Here is a 21,992-nt window from a genome sequence, read left to right on the forward strand (position 1 = left end):
ATCAAAAACGTGCACCCACATCCTGCCTCATGTGCTCTCACTCACTTAACTATGAAACTGATCAGAGAAAAAATGTAATCAGCAGCAGGAGATTTTTTCCTGGGGTCACATTAAGGAAAAGTTGCACGTATAGAAACAAGAGGTGATGCTGTAATTAACCCAGGGTAACTAATCTGCTATGGAAGAGGAAAGGCTTATATGTTTTGGTGTTCAAAGCAGGAAGATTTTTTTTTTTTTTATCTCTTCCAAGTTTATGAATGACATAGGAAACTTAAAAGAATTCACATTTCACCCGCTTCCTCTGCAAACATGCTTATCCTTGAGACAGAAATTATTGCCCAAGCCCCAGCTCCTGGTCACCCTTTTGCACCCTTTTCCATGAATAATCGTTCCAAAATGTCTGCTTGTAGCAGCAAGATTTGGAATTTCACGGAAAACTACAGAGAGACACAGACAGTGCAATGCACACCCCCTGTTAGCCAGAGAGAGACAAAGAGACGAGAGAGGAACAACCAAAAGGAGATGCATCTAATGAGCCAATCAAATAAAACAAATCCCCCCGGAAAGCAAAGTGAAAACGCCGATTTAAAAAAACACATCGAGGCCGTGTGTGTAATTACCCATCCGGCTTCTATTTTCCCCGCTTCCAGGCAGAGAAAGGGCTGGTGGAAGTTTGTGCCCGTCTGATTGCGATGGGAGGGTTGTATTTGGAGCTCTGGGCACGTAGGGATGGCATGAGAAGGAGGCTGAGCTGGAAGGAACACACGGGGGGAGGGAGAGGGGGAGTGTGCGAGCGCGAGAGGGGGCGAGCTCTCTCTGGCGACGCCTTCCTCCCGACCCCGGGAGCCCAGCAGAGCGCTCGTTCTCGGATTTGGGCGAGGGGTGCAGAGAGGAAAGCAGCCCCCGCTCTGCCCTGCCCTGGCCTGGCCGCTCCCGGGGGAGGGGGGACTCCGGCCCGCGCCCCCTCCTGGCGGGCCCCCTGCGAGCGGCGGGGCGCGCGGAGCTGTCCAGTTCAGCACCGCCCGGGAATGCAGTAGGTGGCCGCGCCTCCGCCGGGGGCCCCGCCGGCAGCCAGGGGGGGCAGGCGGGCGGCCCATCCTGCAGCAAGGCGCCGGCTCGCTTGTTTCCAGGAGCTTTGCAGATAGGGGGAGGGAAACCCGCCTCGATTCTCCGGGAGAAACCCCTTCCCTCCCCCACTTCGCCGACACTCCCCCCGCCACCAACAACAGCCGCCGCCGCTGCTCGTCCAGCCGCCGCCGCCTGCTCCCGCCCTGCCCGCCCTGCCCGCTGCCACCGCCGGGGCAGAACCATGGAAGGCGAGACCCCCGCACCCGGGCAGCTGAGCGCAAGGGCTTCCAGAATACTGGGAAGTCTGGTCTGAAACGAAAGCGCCGAGACCCCCCAAGGAAGAGAACCGGCGGAGCAAAGGATTTTCATGGCGCAGGCCGCAGAGCCCAGGACCAAGACCGAAGCTGGCATCTCGGCTGTCACAGTCTCTAACTGTCCGGGTCCCGACCATGAGAGACGGTGCTGAGAAGTCGGCTGTGCCCTGGTTCCCTGTGGAAGCCATCTCCAAACTAGCTATCACATATGGAAACTGGAGACCAGAATTTTAGGAAAAGAGATTAAGGCATCTCACTTGGGGGGGTGGGGGGTGTCTTTTTTATTTGATTTATTTATTTTTTTCTTTTTTCTTTTTTAAAAAAAAATCACGGCAACTGGAACAGTTTCTGATCTCAAAAGGCAAGCCTCTCTTCCCGTGTGATCTTTATAATTTACACTCTTTTCCGTGAGCTTTCTTACCTCCCTTTTTTTAAAAAATCTCTCTCCACAGTCTCTATTCACACACATACCCATTATATTAGTAGTGGAATTGTTTTTATTTTTTATTTTTTGCTTTAGTACTCGCACCCTCACACACACACTCTCCCGAGAACCAGAAGTCGGTTGGGTGTTTATATAATGAAGAATTATGGGGCTGTTTGACCGAGGTGTTCAAATGCTTTTAACCACCGTTGGTGCTTTCGCTGCCTTCAGCCTGATGACCATAGCTGTGGGAACCGACTATTGGCTTTACTCCAGAGGGGTTTGCAAGACCAAAAGTGTCAGTGAGAATGAAACCAGCAAAAAGAACGAGGAAGTTATGACCCATTCTGGATTGTGGAGAACCTGCTGCCTAGAAGGTATGTGATTTCCCATCGCCTCCCCCCCTCCCCTCTTCACTGCCCCTCCCCACCCTCTTCCAAATAAGTCCCCTTTACATTCCACCATTTTCTTACTTCACTCCTTCCACCGCAGATCAAGGTTGGTTGGGTTAGTTTCAGAGGCAGGAAAATCAATGGGCAAAAACCATACTCTGCTCTCTCGCCTCTACCCTCCCCCCTCCCCAAATCTCTTCATTGGAATAATCTATGATGTGATGAAAACAAGGAGAGAATGCCTTTAAAAGTCAAACATGCTCTGCCTGCTTCGGAATCATTAGGATTGGCCATTCAGTCTAGCATTGCCATTTATGAGAAGGGAAAATAACGGCTTGTCTCAAAAATCTGTTGTTTCTAAGAATTCTTTTTGGTAAATCCTAATTATTCCAGGATCTCAAGCTCAGATCAAGAGGATTTTGTAATGTCTATGAGCCACACATATGTTCGAAGCGGCTGGCTGTGTGTGTGTTTGTGTGTGTTTTAACATTTACAAAGTCTAAAAATACATACGTCTCTCACAAGAAACAAGTCCAAGTCCTAATAAACAGCCATTCACTTGCAGGTTAGTCTGACAACCGATTCACTTCCACACAGAGTGACATGTCTGTTATCCAGAAGCGAGTAGAGTCAGCATTGCAGCCGGCTTGAGAATCAGACGTTTTGCAGGCAGGCAGGGAGGGAGGGAGGTGAGGGCATGGGGAGGTTGACGGGGGAATGAGGGAGCAGTGGGGCAGGGGTGTCAGCTGTTTGCCTTGATCTTGCAGGGTCGTTGAGGCATGTGTACGTGTGCTGTGAGCAAAGGGGCCTCCATGGTGTAAAGGCTGGGAGATCGGGGTATGGGTGAAGGCATGCGCTTCTGGGACACATTAATAAGCACAGAAAAATAACTCCTGCGGGTCATACAACCTGCATTTAGCAACAGACTTTAATACAAGGGACTGCGTTTGAATGGCTATTTATTTCTGTGTGTACGAGATACAGCCACCCAAAGAAAGACATGCACAGAGATATACATACGTTTCTATATGGAAAGAAAGGCTTATGTGCTTTGCTTCTGATATGAACCAGTACTGGAGACCGTTTGAGGCAGCATTGGGAAGCGGAGACTGCAGGATTGTTTGTTAAGCTCAACATGGGATGGTGATGCGGGGAGTTGAGGCCAGGACATGGGGGTGAAGAGAGGGAAATGGATGCGAGAGGGAGAAACTGTTGTGGCCCCAGTGTCTAACCCACACTGAGCAAAAGCCATTCTTTGGGAAATGGGTACATCTGGGAAAGAGCACAAATCCCATGTCCCCCTCCCAACATTCTTGGTGCAAACAGTTGAGTGATGGCTGAACATGTTTTGAATAGCTAAGTGACTTCATTGAGCGATGGTCTATTTGACGCATACTGCATTTGGTGCCCTTTCTCAATCCAAACCGCTGCCTTTAACATATTCTGCAGAGGAGCTCTATGCTGAATACTATATGCTCTTCTTCAGCCAGAGAATCAATATCAGGAAATTAATAGGGACTGTTTTAAATACACGCGCACACACACCCCTCCTTAAAAAAATGAAAAGCCTTTCATACAGCTAGTCATTAACAGTGGAAAGACTTCCATTTAATTAAACATTTATGACAGACTTTTATTCCAAAAGAGAAGAGGAGCAAAGTGAGAGAGGGCTGCTTCAGAGAAATGCTCAGAGTAGCAATTTGCCTCCCTTGCATCTTAGTTACATGGATGGAAATATGCAGCCGAGAGATTAGAGGGAAGACAGGACACAATTTTAGGGGAAATATACCCAGAAATTGGGGAGTTGGTATAAATATACTTTTTTATCAGGCTTTTACTTGCAATAAACATTTTATAATTCTCAGAAGGCAAGAGGACTAGAGGTAGCATTGGATCACTTGTGCATTAAAAGGCTTAAGTTTTTCATTAAAATTTCGTCTGTTTGTTGTTCACATCCCTGAATGTGCTGCCCACCCTGCTGAACTTACTCTCCAAGCTGCATACTCTCGCTCTCCCCGAATCGTCTGTAGAGGGTTAGGATTGCAACACTTCCCCAGGGCTGTGTGATGCGCACAGGAGCTGGGGCTTTGGCCACTCTCCCCAGTGGCCTTGGTGGCCAAGTCCCAGGCACCTGCCTCCAGGCAGCGAGGGGAGGTCTGGGGTAGGCTCTCTTTGAGGTTGATGTTTCCTTTCCACTTGTAGCTAAGGCCCAGCCAGGAAGGGCTGATGCTCAGGACCCCAGTTCTATCCAGCCTTACATCTCCAAAGCCTTGGTGGACCTGGGGCTTTGCAGGCCAAGGACCACTTAGGAAGTTAGGCCTTGGCCACGAAGGAAGTGGTCTGGAGATTTTAAGCTGCTTATTTTCAAAGACTGCACTGATTTCTAAAGGTTGTAAGTTCACTTATTTCCGAAAGTTGGTGTAGACAGTTTGGGGGCCTGGGAGGAGGGGAGCCTGGTGTGCTTGCTTTTTTGAGCATTCAGAACAGGGTTGACCTTTATGAGATCAAGATGTCAGTGTTTTAGGTTCCCCCAAACTATGTTTTTTTGTGAGACAAATGGAACTTTAAAAAAAGATCCCCCCACCACCACCTATTGATTTGTGTTTTCTGCCCATACCCGAGAAATTGTGAACAGATTACAAACCTTCTCTTGAAGATGCTGCTAATAACTCCAGATGAAAAACAACCCTGTCTTCCTCTGATCTCTTTTGCTCTCTGGTTTTCACTACTGCTTTTTATCTCCTGAGATGATTGTTTTTGTTCACCTCTTGTTGAAAATAAGAATTGGAAGAGTTCCTTCCCTCTATTGCTGTTTTTGAAATTAATGAGTCTGCAGAAGATTGAGAAGGGACATGACCACCTGTTAGGGGCAGACACCGGGGGAGGGGGAAGGGATCAAGAAAAAAACCACAGTCCTTATTTTTTCCCTCTGCAGAGTAAATAACTGAGAAGTCTCTGTGTGTGAACTTGAAATCCCTATCAGACTGGTGTCCTCAGTGGGATTTGAGCAGTGGGGGAGGGGAGAGTCTGCACATGGATACAGGTTGGTGGAGAGTGATTGGAAAAGTTCTTGAACTTTTCAAGAAAGCTGCATTCAGTGTCTCTGAAAGGAGAGATGAATTGGCCCTTTTGGGGAAGAGTTCAATAAAACCTACAAGAGGACACTAAAACAGCTTGTTCCAAGGGAGGTGTCTCTGGGCCGCGTGGTGGCTTTCTGCTCAGCAGTGGCTTGCTACTCAGGGTATTAACCTCTGTTGTCACCTAAAGGAAACACTGTCTCCAGAGGCAGCAAGAAATTCACTCTTTGTGTTTATTCTCCCCTGTGCCTTCCTCCTCTCTGTCCTGGCTCCACATCTCCCCCAAAGGATTTCCAGCCCTGCAGAGGAGGAGCCAGCAGCTGGTACAATGTGGTCTATAGCAGAAACAAACCCTCCACAGTCTCTCTTTTCTCTCTCCCTCTCTCGCCCCTTGCCTGACTGTGAGGCACAGCAGAAATCTTGCTCTCTGTCCAGGCTGTTAAACTCTCTCTGAATTTTTTGAGCTCCTCTTCTATCGATGGCTTCCCCTGCCTTCCCCTCCGTAGGCTGCTCGCTCACGTTGGCTCTGCCAACCATTCTACATCCTTGCTCTGTTTCAGCAAGCAGTGTCTCAGTTGTCCCAAACCATCTTTTCCAAGTTTATGATTGCACAGCCCTTGCTTGGCCTGTGAGGTGGTGCAGTGCTCCACAGCTGGTTCAGCCATGGCTCTCCTTCTGCAGAATGGAAGGATACATCTTTTATTTGAGGAAAGCCAACGGCCTTTCCCAGACACTCTTACCACTCAGTGTGGATGAGCTGAGTAAAGAAGGTACTAAGGGGCCTTCACACTGTGTATGTATTGCTCCATAATTGCCTAGATAACTTGGCTTTCCTTAAGTACTTTGTCCACAGTAGGTGCACAAGAAATATTTATCGATGAATTGATACACGAATTCTTAAAATTACTGAAATAAATGCAAACATCACAAAGACATGTGATGATCAATTAATTGAGATCAAGATGGAGGGGGGAGAAAGAGAGGGAAAGAAAGAGGTGAGGAAGTGGGAATGATTTGTTTGTTCTTCCTGGAACTTCTTTTATAAAAGACTGATAATGAGTCATGAATCCATTACTATAAAACAAGAGAATTCAAAAGGAGTCAGTCATTGGGGTTGCCCGGCTCCTAACTGGCTAAAATGAAGGCAAATTATTCAAGAAAAGGGAAAGAAAAATGATGGGTACACACAGCCTCTGCAGGGTAGCAAAATAACCAGTTGGTTTTTTACACTTTTCTGCTTTTAAAGTATCCCAAAGTTCAGTTTGATTTTAATTTTCAGCAGAATAGACACCTTTGGGCAGAGAGCAGGTGTTATAATGGACCATCCCTACTTAGCTTCCCCAGACTCTTCTATTCTTTAGCAAAACTCTCATCCAATTCCTGGGACCCCAAAAACTTTCCCCAAGGTCCTGGGTTCTAACCAGAGGTTTCCCGTAGAGCCAGGCCCGGAATTCCTAGCCATCCTCATCTTGTCAGCTAAAACTAACTCTGCTCTTTCAGGTGAGCCGAACGAGGTGCACCAGAGCGAAACCCCACACTGTCTGTCCCCCACCACGGGACTGCCAGCGCCACGAAGGCAAGGAGGGGGTTTGTCTGTTCTGCTCATGGCTGCACCCACAGCAATCATGACAGTGCAAGATGCCCACCTGCCTCTGTTGATGAATGAACGAATGACCACTCCCTGCTACAGGGTGGGCGTTCAGAAGTGGTGGTCCTTCCTATGGTCAAAGAATTGTTCTTTCTACACAGTGAACAGTGGTGGCAGAAGCAACTTTTTTTTTTTTTTTTTTTTACTTTCTAAAAAATAAATAATGAACTCAACACAGAGGAAGGAGGGAGGGAGGAAGGGGTGGGAAAAAGAGAGGGAAAGAGGTTCAACACACAAGGGACAATACTAAAGAAAAATAATAAAAAAGAAAGTGCTTAAAGAGAAAATAAATGCCTGCAAGGACATGCTGGGGTGCGACTCCTCGAAATAGATGCTGGCCTTGTCTTCCCCTCACCGTCCAAAGTGGCTGTCACAGAGCTCCTCGGGGAGACTTTCCCATGAGTGTTCACTTTCAGGTTGGGGGGAGGAGAAAATATGAATCCAGACAGATAATGTAAGAGATTTTTAAATGTATCGAGATTCAATGGCTCCTTCTAGCCTCAAATATAAGCATGTTGGCCCCAAACCCATATTCAAATGAAAATGCACTTTAAGTTTCCAGGTTAGTTTGCAGCCACAGATCAGGCAATTTCTTCACTCATTTATTTTATTAGTCAAATCTTTGATGAGCCCCTACAACACGGCCAGGCCAGGGGTTGGGGACATATTGGGAAGCAGCATCCTCCAGGGTCATGACCCTCAGGGTCCATGGAGCCTCATGGAAAAGACAACCCCTAATTCAAAGAATCTTGTATATATAAATTACAACTCCAATAAGGGCTATCAAGGGGAGATGCCTGGGACTATGAGTTTATAATATTAGGATTACATCTAACCAGGGAAGGCTTCCCTGAGGAGGTGAGGGGAATGGAGATTTGAAGGGAGAACAGGAGTTATCCGGGTGACAAGGAAGAAGGAATGTTCCAGGTTGGAGGGTGGCAGGTGCAGAGATGGGAGAGGAAGGGAGTGAGACCAGCACTGGAGAAGGCAGGGGACTAGAAAACCAAGATGGAGGGCTGTGCTGGGGGCGGCGATGCTGGATGGTGTGGGAGGGGGAGTGGGGCCTTGTTAGCCTTGATAAAGAATTCTGCTCTCTGTCTTCTGGCTTCTCGCTTATAAGCTCCTTGACCTTGGGGTGATGAACTCCGTCTCTGTGCCTCATTCTCACCATCTACGGAGTAGGGATAATACTGCGTGCCCCTAGTGCTGTTGTGAGGATTAGGGCAGCCATTCCCTTCTCTTCTTCACCATGTGCCTTCCGCTTCCACCCTGATCTGAACGTGGTGGTCTCTTAGGCCTCCCGACCTCCCATGACAGTGCAGAGAAGGGAGGAAACAGATTCAACTCAATTCAGCTGAATTCCAATCAACTCAATTCAAAACGTACTAGTGGGGGTGTGGACGGTGGGTGCCAACCCTCTGCGGAACGTAGGGAGGCAGTGGGGAGCAAGCCCCAGGCCTGCCTCCAGGACCCTCCAGGGCAGTCCCAGCAGGGGAGCCTCAAGAGCCAGCATCTCACAAAACAGCTCTGTTTCATCCTGGACATTTGAGACAGCCCCAGAGCCTGCTGCCACCTCTCCTTATTACCCTCCCGCAAGTTCAGAGGGATATCTGGCATCTTCTACAATCTGTTAGGATCATCGAGGATTTGAGCTGGAATTTGAATGAGGCTCACTTCTAACCGCCAGGCTTTTTGAACATAGGGATGAGAATAGAGAGATGTTAACTGTGCTTCTCGTTGCCAGGAAGTGCACATCAATGGATGTGGAACTGTTGGTGACCTACGATGGCCCATCCAGCACCCTGGTCCTTTCTCCTAGGCACAGAAAGGGCTTTATTCTCCCAGTTCCACCTTCTCTCAGTTCTAAGGCACCACCAATTGTAAAATTAACTATCTACCAAAAAACAGCCTTCAGGGAGGGGGAAACAAATTTAAAGTTTCACATTGATAGCAAAATATGATCTAACTCCAGAAGCTTTGAAACTTAAAATATGTACTTAAGAATCAAAGGAAGATGGTCAGCTGTCTTTCTGGCAGGGAGGAACATAGGCAGGGTGCTAAGAGAGCCGAAGGGATTTCTCCAGCTTGCACTTGGTGCCTGTCCCGTGACTCAGGGAGCAGTGCAGGGCAGAGGAACACAGACTTACCAGCAACTTTCTTGACAAGGAAAAGAGTGATGGTTGCTCTTTGTTCAATAACTGTTCCCAAGCACTTGCCAGGTGCTGTGTGAGACCCTCGAGGAACTCAGTCAAGTAGAGGTGATACACCAGTAGACAGATGATGATAACGGCGGAGCGTGGCATATAAACACAGGGTGTTCTGGAAGCACAGAGATTGGGGACGGGGGGATGGCAGGGAAGACTGAGTTCTGAAGGACACAAAGTTTGGGCAAGCAAGCTAGGAGAAGGAAGAGCACTTTAGGCAGAAGGAACGGCATGTGTACAAACACAGATACCCAATCAGGAACGCCATGGTCCCATGCGGCCGGCTGGAAGGCAGAAGGCAGGGAGGGCTGAGGCTGGGAGGCAGCAGAGAGAGGAATGGCTCACAGAGCAGTTTGTATCTCACCATGAAAGAAAAGGGAGGCCCAGAAAGTCAGGGAGGTTCACCACTGGCTTTCCCATTCTGCAGATCACTGGACCTTGAGGGCCCAATAGATGAGATGAGCAGTCAGTGGGGGCTGGTGAGATTTACTGGACAGGCACAAGGCACAGTCGGAAGGTTGTTGCAGTAACTTGCACTAAGTCAGTAGTTGCAAATGGAGAGTAAAGGGGAGAAGAAAGATAAGCGATGGTCAATGGGGCACATCCAGATCCCCATCATTGAACACATATGATGCCCTAGGCCCTGCAGTCACAAAAATGCAAAGTCTCTACTCAAATGTCACCTTCTCAAGGAGCCTCCTGACCCCCCTGTCTAAAGTAGCACCCAGTCCTGTTACGCTCTTTTATTTCCTTCTTTAACTTTTTATTTTTTAGCATTTACTTGTTTCTGCTCTGAGTCCCCCTATAAGACTGTCAGCTTCAAGAGGGCAGGGACCATGTCTGCCTTGTCCATCACCATCTCCTCTATGCCTTGTCTTGTGCCTGGCACAGAGGGAGTGCTCAGGGACTGCGAGCTGGATGAATAAATGAAGAGATGCTGCCTGCCCTCAGTGAGCTCCCCATCCGGTGAAGGTGATGGGCTTTGAAACAAGAACTCCAAGCATCCTCTTGACCAGCCTTTTCTCCTAGGCTTGGCTGGAATCATATTCTGAGAAACACCTGAGAACAAGTGGCTATTTTCCTTGCACCCTACAGCCTTAGGGGCTCCCCAGGGTGCCTCCTGGGCCACAGCTTGGCCATGAAGCTTGGGAAGCTGATGAGCCACAGTCTGCTGGGAAGAGTCACCTTTTCTCTCCATTGAAACCCTTGTTAGGGACTGCCCAGAACAGAGGTACTGACTTAGCAGCCCTGGGTTTTCCTCTGAAGAGCCACCACCCTCTTCCTTATTGACACCATATTTATTCACTCTTCCCTGAACCTCTTTGACCTTGGGTAGTCTTCCAGCTGCTAACAAGAACAGCAAGGATTAGGCATGAGATCCCAGGTGCATGGTTGCTGGAGCCCCACTGTGTGGCAAATTGACTCCTTGCTTGGCTACACCCTCCACCATAGGATCTAAATGCCCCAGTGCCAGACTCTCTCTGGCCTTGCACTGGGCAGAACTCACTGGAGGCGGGCTGGTGCTCATCCCTAGACCTTTCTTTACCTTAAATTTTATCCCATTGCTCTCCTGTCTCACTTTCTCTGTTGCCTCATTGTCACCCCACCTGGATCTCTGTCTTTATCTCTAATAAAGGGCAAGTCTTACCCTTTATCTTTATTGAATTTTCCCTTAAACTCTTCTCCGTAATTTTCCTCTGCTGTATTTTGCAGAATATACCCCTACAAAACAACTATTCTGCCATCACTTCAACACTAATAATAACCCCAGTGATGATAATAATGGCTAGTTATTTGATGAGTGCTTCCTTTGTGCTAAGCACCATTTTAGATGTTTTCCATTGGTTAGTTCTCATCTTCACAGTTCTGAAGATATGTGCTGTGATACCCATTATCTCCATCTTACAAAGCTCAGAGAAGTTAAACAACTTGCCCAAGGTCACACAGCAAGTGGAAGATCTGGGATTCCAACCCAAGTCTGTCCAACCCAAAAACCTGTGTACAGCCTTCTATTTCACTAATTATATTTACAGTTTTCCCTTGGCCCCAAAATCTATAAATGTATTTGTTTTTTTATGAAAAGTTGAGGACAATGCTGAGCAGAAACTGTTATTTGTACTCCTGTGCATGATGAAATCTTCAACATTTTGAGGCTTAAGTTAGGATATGCTCCTTACCCACAGCAGAGTGGGGAAGAGAGGAGGGGCTGCCAGATTCTCACTGCTTTGAAAATAGAAGATGCCTCAAAATGCAAGGACATCCCTGACTTGCAGAATGCAAATACTGCCTCTCCCCTGCCTTTTGCCCAGAGGGATCTTTCCCAGCCACATCCTACTTTGTCTCCAGGACTCAGCCAAGTCATACCTCCCCCAGCATCTCTGCTGCCTCCCATCCTGCTCCCACCTTGGTTGCTTTCCCTCCCTCTTTCCTTCTACACCATCCATGCACGCCTCTATCACAGCATCTACCATCCTCTATGTTGCTTGTTTCCATTTCTTTCTCCACCTCTAGATCATGAGTTCCCTCATCCATTTCTTCAACGAAATTTACTAAGTGACTACTATATGCTGGGTACCATCCTAGGAAGAAGTGTGAGAGAGCATGGGGTGTTTAGGGGGCCATATGAGGTTTATAGTATGCTGGAGGACCAGGTGTGGGAGGGCAGGTGTTAGCAATGAGAGACGAGATTGGACAGAGACCCCATCACAAGGGATGGCTATACCATGATTGCTCAATCAATGTTTGTTGAATGAGTGGATGAATGAAAGAATGAGTGAATATATCAAAAGGACATCGCACAAAGCTTTGCATCTGAGATTAGGATGCATATTTAATCTCAGATTTTTCCCCGCATCATGATAATCAAAGTATTCATTATATTCCAGCCAGACCTGGAGTTCATATCAACTCTGGTGTCCGACAGCCTGAGTTTAAATCCTAGTCCTATCTCTCGCCAGCTATGTGACTTTGGACAAGGAATTTAACCTTTCTAAGTCAATTTCTCACATGCAAAATGGGGGAAATAATTATATCTCCCTCATGAGCTGGTTGTGAAATTTTAGTAAGATCCTACATGTCAAGTGCTTACCAAGGTACCAGCACATAGTAAGCCCTCAATAAATGCCAGGTGCTGTCATTACCAGTAGTGGGTTTATTACTTATCGTTCTAGCAAAAAGGGTGATCTGCAAGTAAGTTGGTTTTGGCCCTCAGGTCATCTACAAATTGAGAACTTTCCCATAAAAATCCACATTTTTGACTTTTTTGGGAAAAAGTCATAAGATTTTTTGTAACCCTGGGCCTCATACCTACTTGGCAACAATCAGCAGGACCTGGGCAGCAGATGGCTCTTCAGTGGGGCAGGTGCTCTGAATTTCCCACAAGTCCCCACCACTCCCACATGTCTTACACGACTGCCTTTAGTGGTCAATGCCTGGCCTCTATAAATGTCTTAGTTTGCAAACCTTCCTCTTTGCCAATGTCAGATTACAGGCTGTCTTTGTCTTTTGATAGCTGAAAATGTAACTAAAACAATACCAGTGTAGGCAGGGTGCAGCAGCTAACAGAAACAGAGAATAAAGCCATGCATCTGTAAATAAATGCATAAGTATCCCAAGCTCCTGAGCAGTGCTTGCTGATAAGATTCAGGTGGAAGGCTAGCCTCATCCACTCCCTTTACAGAGCATCCCTAGGGTAAGTTGCTGCTTTTAAAGAGAGAGACTCTCGTCCATTTCATGCCACCCTTACAGCTCCTCTTTCAGAAGTTGACACTTTCTGACCTTGACCCCAGTTCGGGAAGTGCACTCTGTTGTGCTGACCGACCACGTGATGCACTTTATTCAATAACTAAATGCCAGGTGCCAGGGAGACAGTCCACTTTGATGGCATTGGCTGAGGAGAGAGGGGAGGGGACTTATTGGAGAACTGGGAGATACTCCTAATTTCTACCTTGGAAGCTTTCATAGAGAAGAGGGAAATTTTAGGAGTTTTCACAGTAGGAAAAATTGCCCAGCAATTGCCCAGAAAGCATGTGAATGTAAAGACATATAGTTGATCTGGGAGAATGGTCAGATCTGATCCAATTTGATAATTTTTGCGTGTTTAATGTAAGTCAGGCTCTGTGCTAGTTTATGGGCCACAGAAACAAGTCAGCTATTGGGGGGGGGGGATCTGCCCTTCCTCTTCCCAGTCTCTCTTGCCTATTTTACTTTATTGTATTTAAGGCTCTCTGCATTTGCCTGTCTACAGTTCATATAATTTCTCTCACAACCAGAATGTGTGACCAGGATTCTTGTCTGTCTTATTTACTGCCATAGCGCCAGGGCTGGCACATAGTCGGTTCTTAGTAAGTGTTTGTTGGGTGACAGAAAACATGCCCCTGCTCTGAAGGAGATCGAGGCCTAGAAGAGACAGGCAGGTACAGAGATCATTACCAGTGAGCTCAGGGCATTAATAAAGGAAGGTGTACGGGTTAAAGAAGAAAGTAACTCTGTTTGAGGAGGTCAGGAAAAGACTCCAAAAGGAAATGCCCTTTGCGGTGGGTTCTGCAGGGTGTGTAGGAGTTTGCCAAGTAGAAAAGAGGAGAAAGTCCCAAAGCAGACAAGAGAAATAAAAACACCCAAAGCTGCCCCCAAAAGCGTGAGGTCAAAGAGAGAAAAGCACTTGGTCCAGAGCAGCACTTCTCAAACTTTAAACATATACACAAATCACCTGGGGATAGTGCTGCAATGCCAGTGCTGATTTGGTGGTCCAGGTAAATGCTGAGACGCTGTGTTTCTAGCTACCAGGTGAGTGCAGACCACATTTTGACAAGCAAAGATTTGGAGCCCTGCCAGTGGGTTCTGGGGGACGTGGATCTAAATCCTACCTCTGCCACTGGCAGGCTAGGCCTGTTCCTCCATCTCTACAATGCAGATAATGTGCTGAATGAATTCTGAGTGCATGAATCTGAGAAAGTCATCAGTTCAATCCCAGCACTTCATATCAGTACATTTCAGCTAATGTCACTTATGGTTAAAGGAGAGACCAGTGGTGTGAGAGGAAGGAATGATTTTCCCTGAGAGCTGATGCTATTTGAGAATCTCCTATGTGCTGGGTCCTGTCCTGAGGACCACATGTACGAGTGTGTCACCTTCCTTGAGCCCTGCAGCACCCTGTGATATGGGTATCATCATGATTCTCATTTGACCTGTGAGAGAGCAGAGGAAGCGTATCTGTTTCCTATTGCTGCTGTAACAAATTACCATAAACTCCGTGGCTTAAAACAACAGAGACTTATTATCTTACAGTTCTGGGTGTCAGAAGTCTGAAATGGGTCTCACTGGGCAAAATCAAGGTGTCAGCAGGGCTGTGGCCTTCTGGAGACTCTCGGGAGAATCTGAGTGCCTTTTCTAGCATCTAGAGGCTGCCGCATTCCTTGGCCTGTGGCCCCTCCCTTCATCTTCAAAGCCAGCGATGTTGGACAGAGTCCTTCTCATGACTCTGCTGCCTCCCTCCTCCATGCCTACGAACGCCGGTGCTTACACTGGGCCCACCCAGATAATCCAGACTAATCTATTTTAAGGTCAGCTGAGTGACCACCTTAATTCCTTCTGCAAACTTAATTCCCCTTCACCATGCAATGTAACATTCGCAGGTTACAGGATTAGGATACGAACATCTCTGGGAGGGCTTTATGCTGCCTACCACAGGGTGATCGAAGGGCTCCCCTAACATCACAACCTGAGAACAGTACATGGAAGCAGTTTTAGAGTTTTTATCAAGAAGGATTAGATTTGACTATATGTAACAGAAAAATAAAATTAACAGCAGCTTAAATAAGACAAAAAGTTTATTCTCTTTCATGTAAATGAACATGGAGGCACAAAGCACAAGGCTGGTCTGGAGGCCCCACACGCTGGTGAGTGACACAGGCCCCTACCAGTCCCTGCTCTACCAGCCTACAGTGTGGCCTGCACCTCACAGTTCACCACGGCTGCCAGGCCACTGCCTTCACATTCCACATACTGAGGTGGAGAGTGGCACAAAAAGATGAGGGCAAAGGGCACCTGTCACCTGGCTCCTAAGGAGGTTTCCCAGAAGATATCACCCAATATTTTTGCTTTCATCTCATTGGTCAGAAGTTTCTTACATGACCATACATTAGCTAGAAGCAAGTCCAGAAAATATAAGCTGTATTCCAGGTGGCCATACACCCAGTGAAAAACGAGAGGTTCTGTTGCTACAGGAAAAGGAAAGAGGAAGGCAACTAGCGGGGACTCCACAGAGCTCATTCAGCCCAAACCCTCACCTCGGCATTGAAGAACTTGAGGCCCAGAGAGGGGAGGGACATGGCCATGCCACAGAGCCTCCCAGCAGGAGGGCTGGGACTAGAATCCATGTGCCCCGGTTCCAGGCAGCACGCAGCACAGGGCCCGGCACCTGGTAGCAGCTCAATACCGCTTGTGCAGCTGAAGGGACTCCACCATTCCACCACACCCTACATCTCCCTCAAAACCACACGTGCTGCTGCTGCCTCTGCTAGGGCAGATGAAATCCCCACCTTGGGGAGGCCCAGCCCACTGCACTCCAAGTCTGTCATCCCCTGTCCTCTGTCTTCCATCTCTGCTGAGACCCTTGGGTGAGCTCTGAGCTCTTGATGTCCCACAAAGTCATCAAACGTGAGGGCCCTTCAACATAAACGGGCAGCACGATTTGGCCAAGAGGCCTCAAATAGCACCAAGAAATGGAGGTTTTTCTCTCTTCCGCATTTGCTCTATGACGGGGGACATATCCTTGGAGATGAGGCTTTACATCTGAGGTGGGTTGTGGCAGGACACTGTTTCTGTTGTCTTGGCATCCCCAGCGTTTGTTCAGACGTGGAGAAGTGATGGGCGAGCAAAGGGATGGACGGGCCAATCAAAGCTGGAAGCAGGGGCACCCCTCACCTTTCTCCACGGGCTGCAAAACCCAAGGAGCTCCATCCTCAGGTGCTGCCGCCCCGGCCAGTTCAGACGTGCACCGAGACCTGTGTGCATTCTTGTACTTCTCTGCTTGCAAGTCTTTGTCTCCTCAACCAGATGGTGAAGCCCTTGAGACAGGGATGGTGTCAGATTTGCCTCTGTGCCCCACTGCCTGGCACGGGGCAGGCACTTAGTTAATAAATGGGGGGTTGGCCAATGAGTCAGAATGAAAGAGCTAAGGCAGTGTCTGGCACATAGTAGGCTCTCTGCAAATAAAATAAAAATGAAATGAAAAGGAGGAGAGGGAAAAAGGATGGAAGGATGATGGCAGAAGGGAGCAACAAACTCGTTTGAGCCTCGGCTTCCTACGGAAGCAGCAGCTCAGAGAGCAGCAGCTCTCCCGGTCTCAAGAGCCGAACCCCCATCCCCACCAACAGAACCGAGTTCGTAAGAGAACAGAAGCCCCTGGCCCAAAGGTCTGCCTTAAAGGCCTCCCCTCAAGCTTGAACACATCGTGCCTTTGGGGCTTCCCAGTGGGCCTCACCGGTCACAGGACCTGGTGCCAGGGATCCAAAGGTGTGGCCAGAGGCAGAACAGGCAGGTGGGGTGGCTGATATGCAGGGAAGAGTGACATGGGGGCAAAGGAAGCCAGCTCCCCCCCTTGTCTAAGCCAGGGGCTTTTCACGAGAGAACAGAAGCAGAGGGGGGCAGAGGAGGACAGGAGGCAGATGCGGCATAACAAGGTGGCAGAGGGTGCAGGAGGCAGAGCACGGGAAGGACACAGACCCACCCAGAGAGACGAAGACGCCTGGGCGCTGGCCGTCCCCTCTCAGAGCAGATGGAAGGCTGGAACCCAGAGGGCCCACGACAGTTGGGCAGAGTGACAAGAAGCAACAGCATGTGGGGAGGGGCCCGCCTCCCCTGGGCGAGGAGAGACCCCCCCACCCCCGCTGCTGCGCCCAGACACACTGTCCAGGGAGAGCTCTGAGACAGCGAGCACAGAGAAACACCGGCAGGGGAATAAATATTTGTGCCCAAGTAATGAGATAAAGCCGCAAAGCCTGTGGCCAGGACCCAGGCTAAAATTTCAGGCCAGAGCCTCAGACCACAGGACCACATACCACAGCAGCCTGGGACCAATAGATTTCCCTGGAACCCAACCACCTCCTGCCCTAGTTTCTTCCCACATTGATTGGGCAGCATGATCCAGCAGATAGAGCCTGGTCTGGGCATCAGATAGGTCTGGGTTTGAATCCCGACAAGCTCTGCAACCCACAGGCAGGGTGCTTAATCTCCCCGCACTGCCGTTTCTTGTCTGCTGTAGAAAACAGGAATAGCAATGCATATCAGGCCGTGTGTTATAAAAGTTAAAATAATCTATATAAAGGACTTGTGCACAGAGTAGAGGCTCAAAAGATAGTCAAAGTTGTTTTAAATCAGGATTTCCCACCCTTTGAGTAGCAAACACATTATTTTTGCCACATCCAGACACCCATCCTGTTACATTATCCTTAAATTGATCCTCTGTTCTAGCCTCATCCTAAGCAATAGTATCTAAGGAATCAATAGCTTAATGCACTAGTTATATTTTTAAACCACTATAAAAATACTCAGCTTAAATTTGTTTAAATATTCATCCCCGTACTGCCTAAATTCGTCTCAGACACCACAGTGGCCTGCCATTCACTTTGCAAAAGCACCATTCTGACTAATCAGCCCTCCGCCAGGTTGAAAAAAGATGGAGAGGCTGGTGGCCCTGAATCTCCATTACTCATCCGCTTTTTTCTTTAGGTGATAAAAGAGGCACCAGGATAGAAACTGAAAAGAAGTTTAGAGTTTAGTCCACAGACATCACTTGACTCTAAGAGCCTTTCTGAGGCATTGGGAAGGCTCAGCTCTTGGTTACGATCTGATCCATTCTTCCATCTAGAAGGGCCAGTAGTGTGGCCAGCAGCCCAGGGAGGACAGAGTGATTCCGTCCTTCCTCCTGTCTTTTTTTTTTTTTTTTTTTTGTCTTTTTCGTGACCGGCACTCAGCCAGTGAGAGCACCGGCCATTCCTATATAGGATCCGAACCCGCGGCGGGAGCGTCTCCGCGCTCCCAGCGCTGCACTCTCCCGAGTGCGCCACCGGCTCGGCCCCTTCCTCCTGTCTTGACGCACTGGTTGGTGCTGGAGGATTTTCCCTTTGGTTTCCTGCAGGGTTTTCAGGAGATGCCCCCTCCCAAGACTCCACCCATTAGAGCAAGAGGAATTGGTTCTTTTCTCTCCATCAAGGGAGGCGAAGGGTTTTCTTTCTTCATTGTAGGGTCTTTCACACATGGAAGGATTTGCTTCTAGTATGAAGAGATACTTGCTTGGAAGACGCTACGAGATTTCTCAGTAATGACTGTGCCTGAGTGGAAGAGGAAAGGCAGCTTTGTCAGAAGAGCAACGATTGTCTTGCATAACAATAATAACAGAAGGACCTGGGAATAGAGGAAGGGTTTGAAACACTGTGACGCACAGGCTTTAGTGAGATGGCCTAAGGTGTTAGTAATCCATGTGCTGGGCCAGAGAGAACACAGGCACTTCCTTCCTGCTCTCGGTCCTGACTCAAACACTGAGATTCAGGGGCTTCATCCTCCATCATCTACAAAGTAAGTGCTGAACTTGAAGCATTGAACTTCACCCCAAGAGTGTTTATTCTGAATATCCAACACTGTCTTGTTAGACTCTAGACCACCACGAAGAGACGTAGTTGTTTCTTCCACAGTTGAATGAGTCAACATATTATTAAGAATATAAACTAATTTCTGTGTACTAATGTGGGGACCTGGAAATAAATCACAGACTCATCTACACAGCAATGAGAGGCCAGGAAAGAAAGACCGGACGCCTCCAAGGAAGAGTTGAGAACAAATGTGCTTCCCTTTGAAGGGACCTGCGCTGTCATGAGCTAGTTGGCTCTAAGAGCCCCCTCTGGGATGTCAGGCATGGGGGAAGTAAGCATTCTCCCAATGAAGCTGATGGGATTTTAATAGCCAGACAGATGGCCTGAGAAAAAAAGGAAGATTTTTTTTAAATGAGGGAAAACACTTCCATAGCTTCCTTTCAATTAAAACAAAGTGAGAGCCGTCCATGCCGAGAAGATTTATCACCATTACTAGTATTGTCATTTTGGATGTCTTCTTTTTAATAACCACATTATTGAGTATCAATAATAAACTAGGGCAATATTTTCAAACAAATTAGAGGGTGTAACTGTCTGATGACTTTTGATGCAATTATTATTATTTTGGCTTCATTTGATTTCATAATTTAATAACGATCCCAAATAATTGTGGTGGTGTTCTTATTTATGCAATCAAACAGGCATCACTGGTTGGACTCTTTAGTGGCCATCCTCTTAAGAACTTCAGGTTCCATATAACCCACCCTGAGCAGCCAGCATTTCTGAAAAATCTGAATCAAGTAACCTGGGAAGAAGGGGCGAGAAACAAAGAAAAGGAAGTCTTCAAAATGAAAGAGAGAACAGGCAGGGAAAGAAGGGGGGAAACAATATCTATTGAGCACCCTCCCGTGTGTCAAATGTTTTTTATTGTATCCTCACCACAGTCACGTACAATCTGTTGCAGGATCCCCATTTTTCAGATGTGGAAACTGAGGAACCGAGAGATTAAGTAACTTGCGCAGAGTCGCACAGCTAATGGGCAGGGGTGGGAGTCCAGTTCAGGCTTCACCTCTGCACTCTCTTCACTCCAGCGTGGGGCTTCAAGCCCTGCCTCTTCTCCCCCCGTGTCAGCCAAGCTGTGGGATCCATCCCCATCCGTGCAGATGAGCTGTCTTGTAGCATTCCCGCAGTGAGTGAAAGGGCAGCAAATTCACGTGGGAATTCTGCCTCCTGGACTGCTTATGTCACCCTTCCCTAATTTAATTATCAGATTATCCTAATGGCTAAGCATTGCAAAGGTGGGCTGATGGTAGAGGGAAAGTCAGTCCTCGAGGGCATGCAGCTGCAGCATCCTTTGGCTGTATCAGAAATGGACCCCAAAGAGAGAGGGGAGAGTAACTACACACAGGAAATGTACACATGCCATGACTACACCTACCATGGGCAGGATGCTCTGGGACCTACTGTAGACACCTTATTTCATTTGGTTCCTACAACTGTCTATGGTAGCAATTGTTATTGTGCAGATGACAGAACTAAGGCCAAAAGAAATTAAATGATTTTTTCAAGTTGGTCATTGGTGGAGCTGGAATTTAAACCCTTGTCCACCCAGTGGATTCCAAACATAAGTGGTCGATTTTACTTTAGCATCAGTGTCATAAATGTTGATCAAAGTCAAGAGGAAGGGGTGGGAGATATTAGGGATGTGACCTGAAAAGAGATTTAGAATAAAAGTGTCTGCCAAAGGGACCCTGGCTTGAATTCCTTTCCTGCCCTGAAGTTGACACGCAAATCTAATGCAACAAGCATTTACTGGATGTCAAAAATGTGCAGATCATTGTGCTAACGCACCAGGTGCTGACCAAAGATTCAGATTCACTGCCCTCTTCCTCTTTAAAAACTTTTGACTCTGGAAAGAGATGTACTCCTTTTCCCACAAAGAGATAAAATAATTTATGTGTTATTCTCCATGCTGTTTCCAAATAGGACAAGTCTAGTCTCTCCAATAGGGCATTTGGAAGCATTCTCTACACGGTGAGGCATTGGTTACATATTAGGCTCCAAACATTAACACAACCAAAAGTGAGGGTGGAGGGATGAAAAAAAAGAGAAAAGCCACAAAAATACAATCAAAAATCAAAATAAAACAGAGAGACAGATTGGGATGGAGGTGATGGTGGTTGTGATAAGGTGGTGATAGTGATTGGGATGCAGGTGGTGGTGGTTGTGATACAGATGATGATAGTGATTGGGATGCAGGTGGTGGTGGTTGTGATACAGATGGTGATAATGATTGGGATGCAGGTGGTGGTGGTTGTGATAAGGTGGTGATAATGATTGGGATGCGGGTGGTGGTGGTTGTGATAAAGATGGTGATAATGATTGGGATGCAGGTGGTGGTGGTTGTGATAGAGGTGGTGATAATGATTGGGATGCAGGTGGTGGTGGTTGTGATAAAGATGGTGATAGTGGTTTGGATGCAGGTGGTGGTGGTTGTGATAGAGATGGTGATAGTGATTGGGATGCAGGTGGTGGTGGTTGTGATACAGATGGTGATAATGATTGGGATGCAGGTGGTGGTGGTTGTGATAAGGTGGTGATAATGATCGGGATGCAGGTGGTGGTGGTTGTGATAAGGTGGTGATAATGATCGGGATGCAGGTGGTGGTGGTTGTGATAAAGGTGGTGATAGTGGTTGGGATGCAGGTGGTGGTGGTTGTGATACAGATGGTGATAATGATTGGGATGCAGGTGGTGGTGGTTTTGATAAAGATGGTGATAGTGATTGGGATGCAGGTGGTGGTGGTTGTGATAGAGGTGGTGATAATGATTGGGATGCAGGTGGTGGTGGTTGCGATAAGGTGGTGATAATGATTGGGATGCAGGTGGTGGTGGTTGTGATACACATGGTGATAGTGATTGGGATGCAGGTGGTGGTGGTTGTGATAAGGTGGTGATAATGATTGGGATGCGGGTGGTAGTGGTTGTGATGAAGGTGTTGATAGTGATGGGGATGCAGGTGGTGATGATTAAGGTGTCAACGGCAGTGATGAAGACGGTAGTGATGAAGATGGTAGTGATGAAGACGGTAGTGATGGAGTTGGTGATGACTGTGATGAGAACAGGATTGTTGTCATAATAACAACTAACATTTGGAACAATTCCTCACAGTATCCAGTCCTTTCCCTTGCATTACTTTATTTTCAAAGAAAAACTCTGGACTTTACAGAAGCAAGAACTATTTCTAATTCTAGCTTCACCCTGAGTGTCACCCC

General features: G+C 47.6%; 1 protein-coding gene across 1 annotated transcript in view; it reads left to right on the plus strand.

Annotated features, from left to right (window-relative positions):
- Positions 1-1,972: 1,972 nt before the first annotated feature.
- CACNG2 (calcium voltage-gated channel auxiliary subunit gamma 2) overlaps positions 1,973-21,992 on the plus strand; it is a 114,697-nt gene continuing 94,677 nt past the window's right edge. The window contains exon 1 of the mRNA XM_063076203.1: positions 1,973-2,183. Within this exon, the coding sequence (XP_062932273.1) occupies positions 1,973-2,183 (211 nt within the window). The remainder of the gene's footprint in view (positions 2,184-21,992) is intronic.

Source organism: Cynocephalus volans, chromosome 12, assembly GCF_027409185.1.
Source record: "Cynocephalus volans isolate mCynVol1 chromosome 12, mCynVol1.pri, whole genome shotgun sequence".
NCBI lineage: Eukaryota > Metazoa > Chordata > Mammalia > Dermoptera > Cynocephalidae > Cynocephalus > Cynocephalus volans.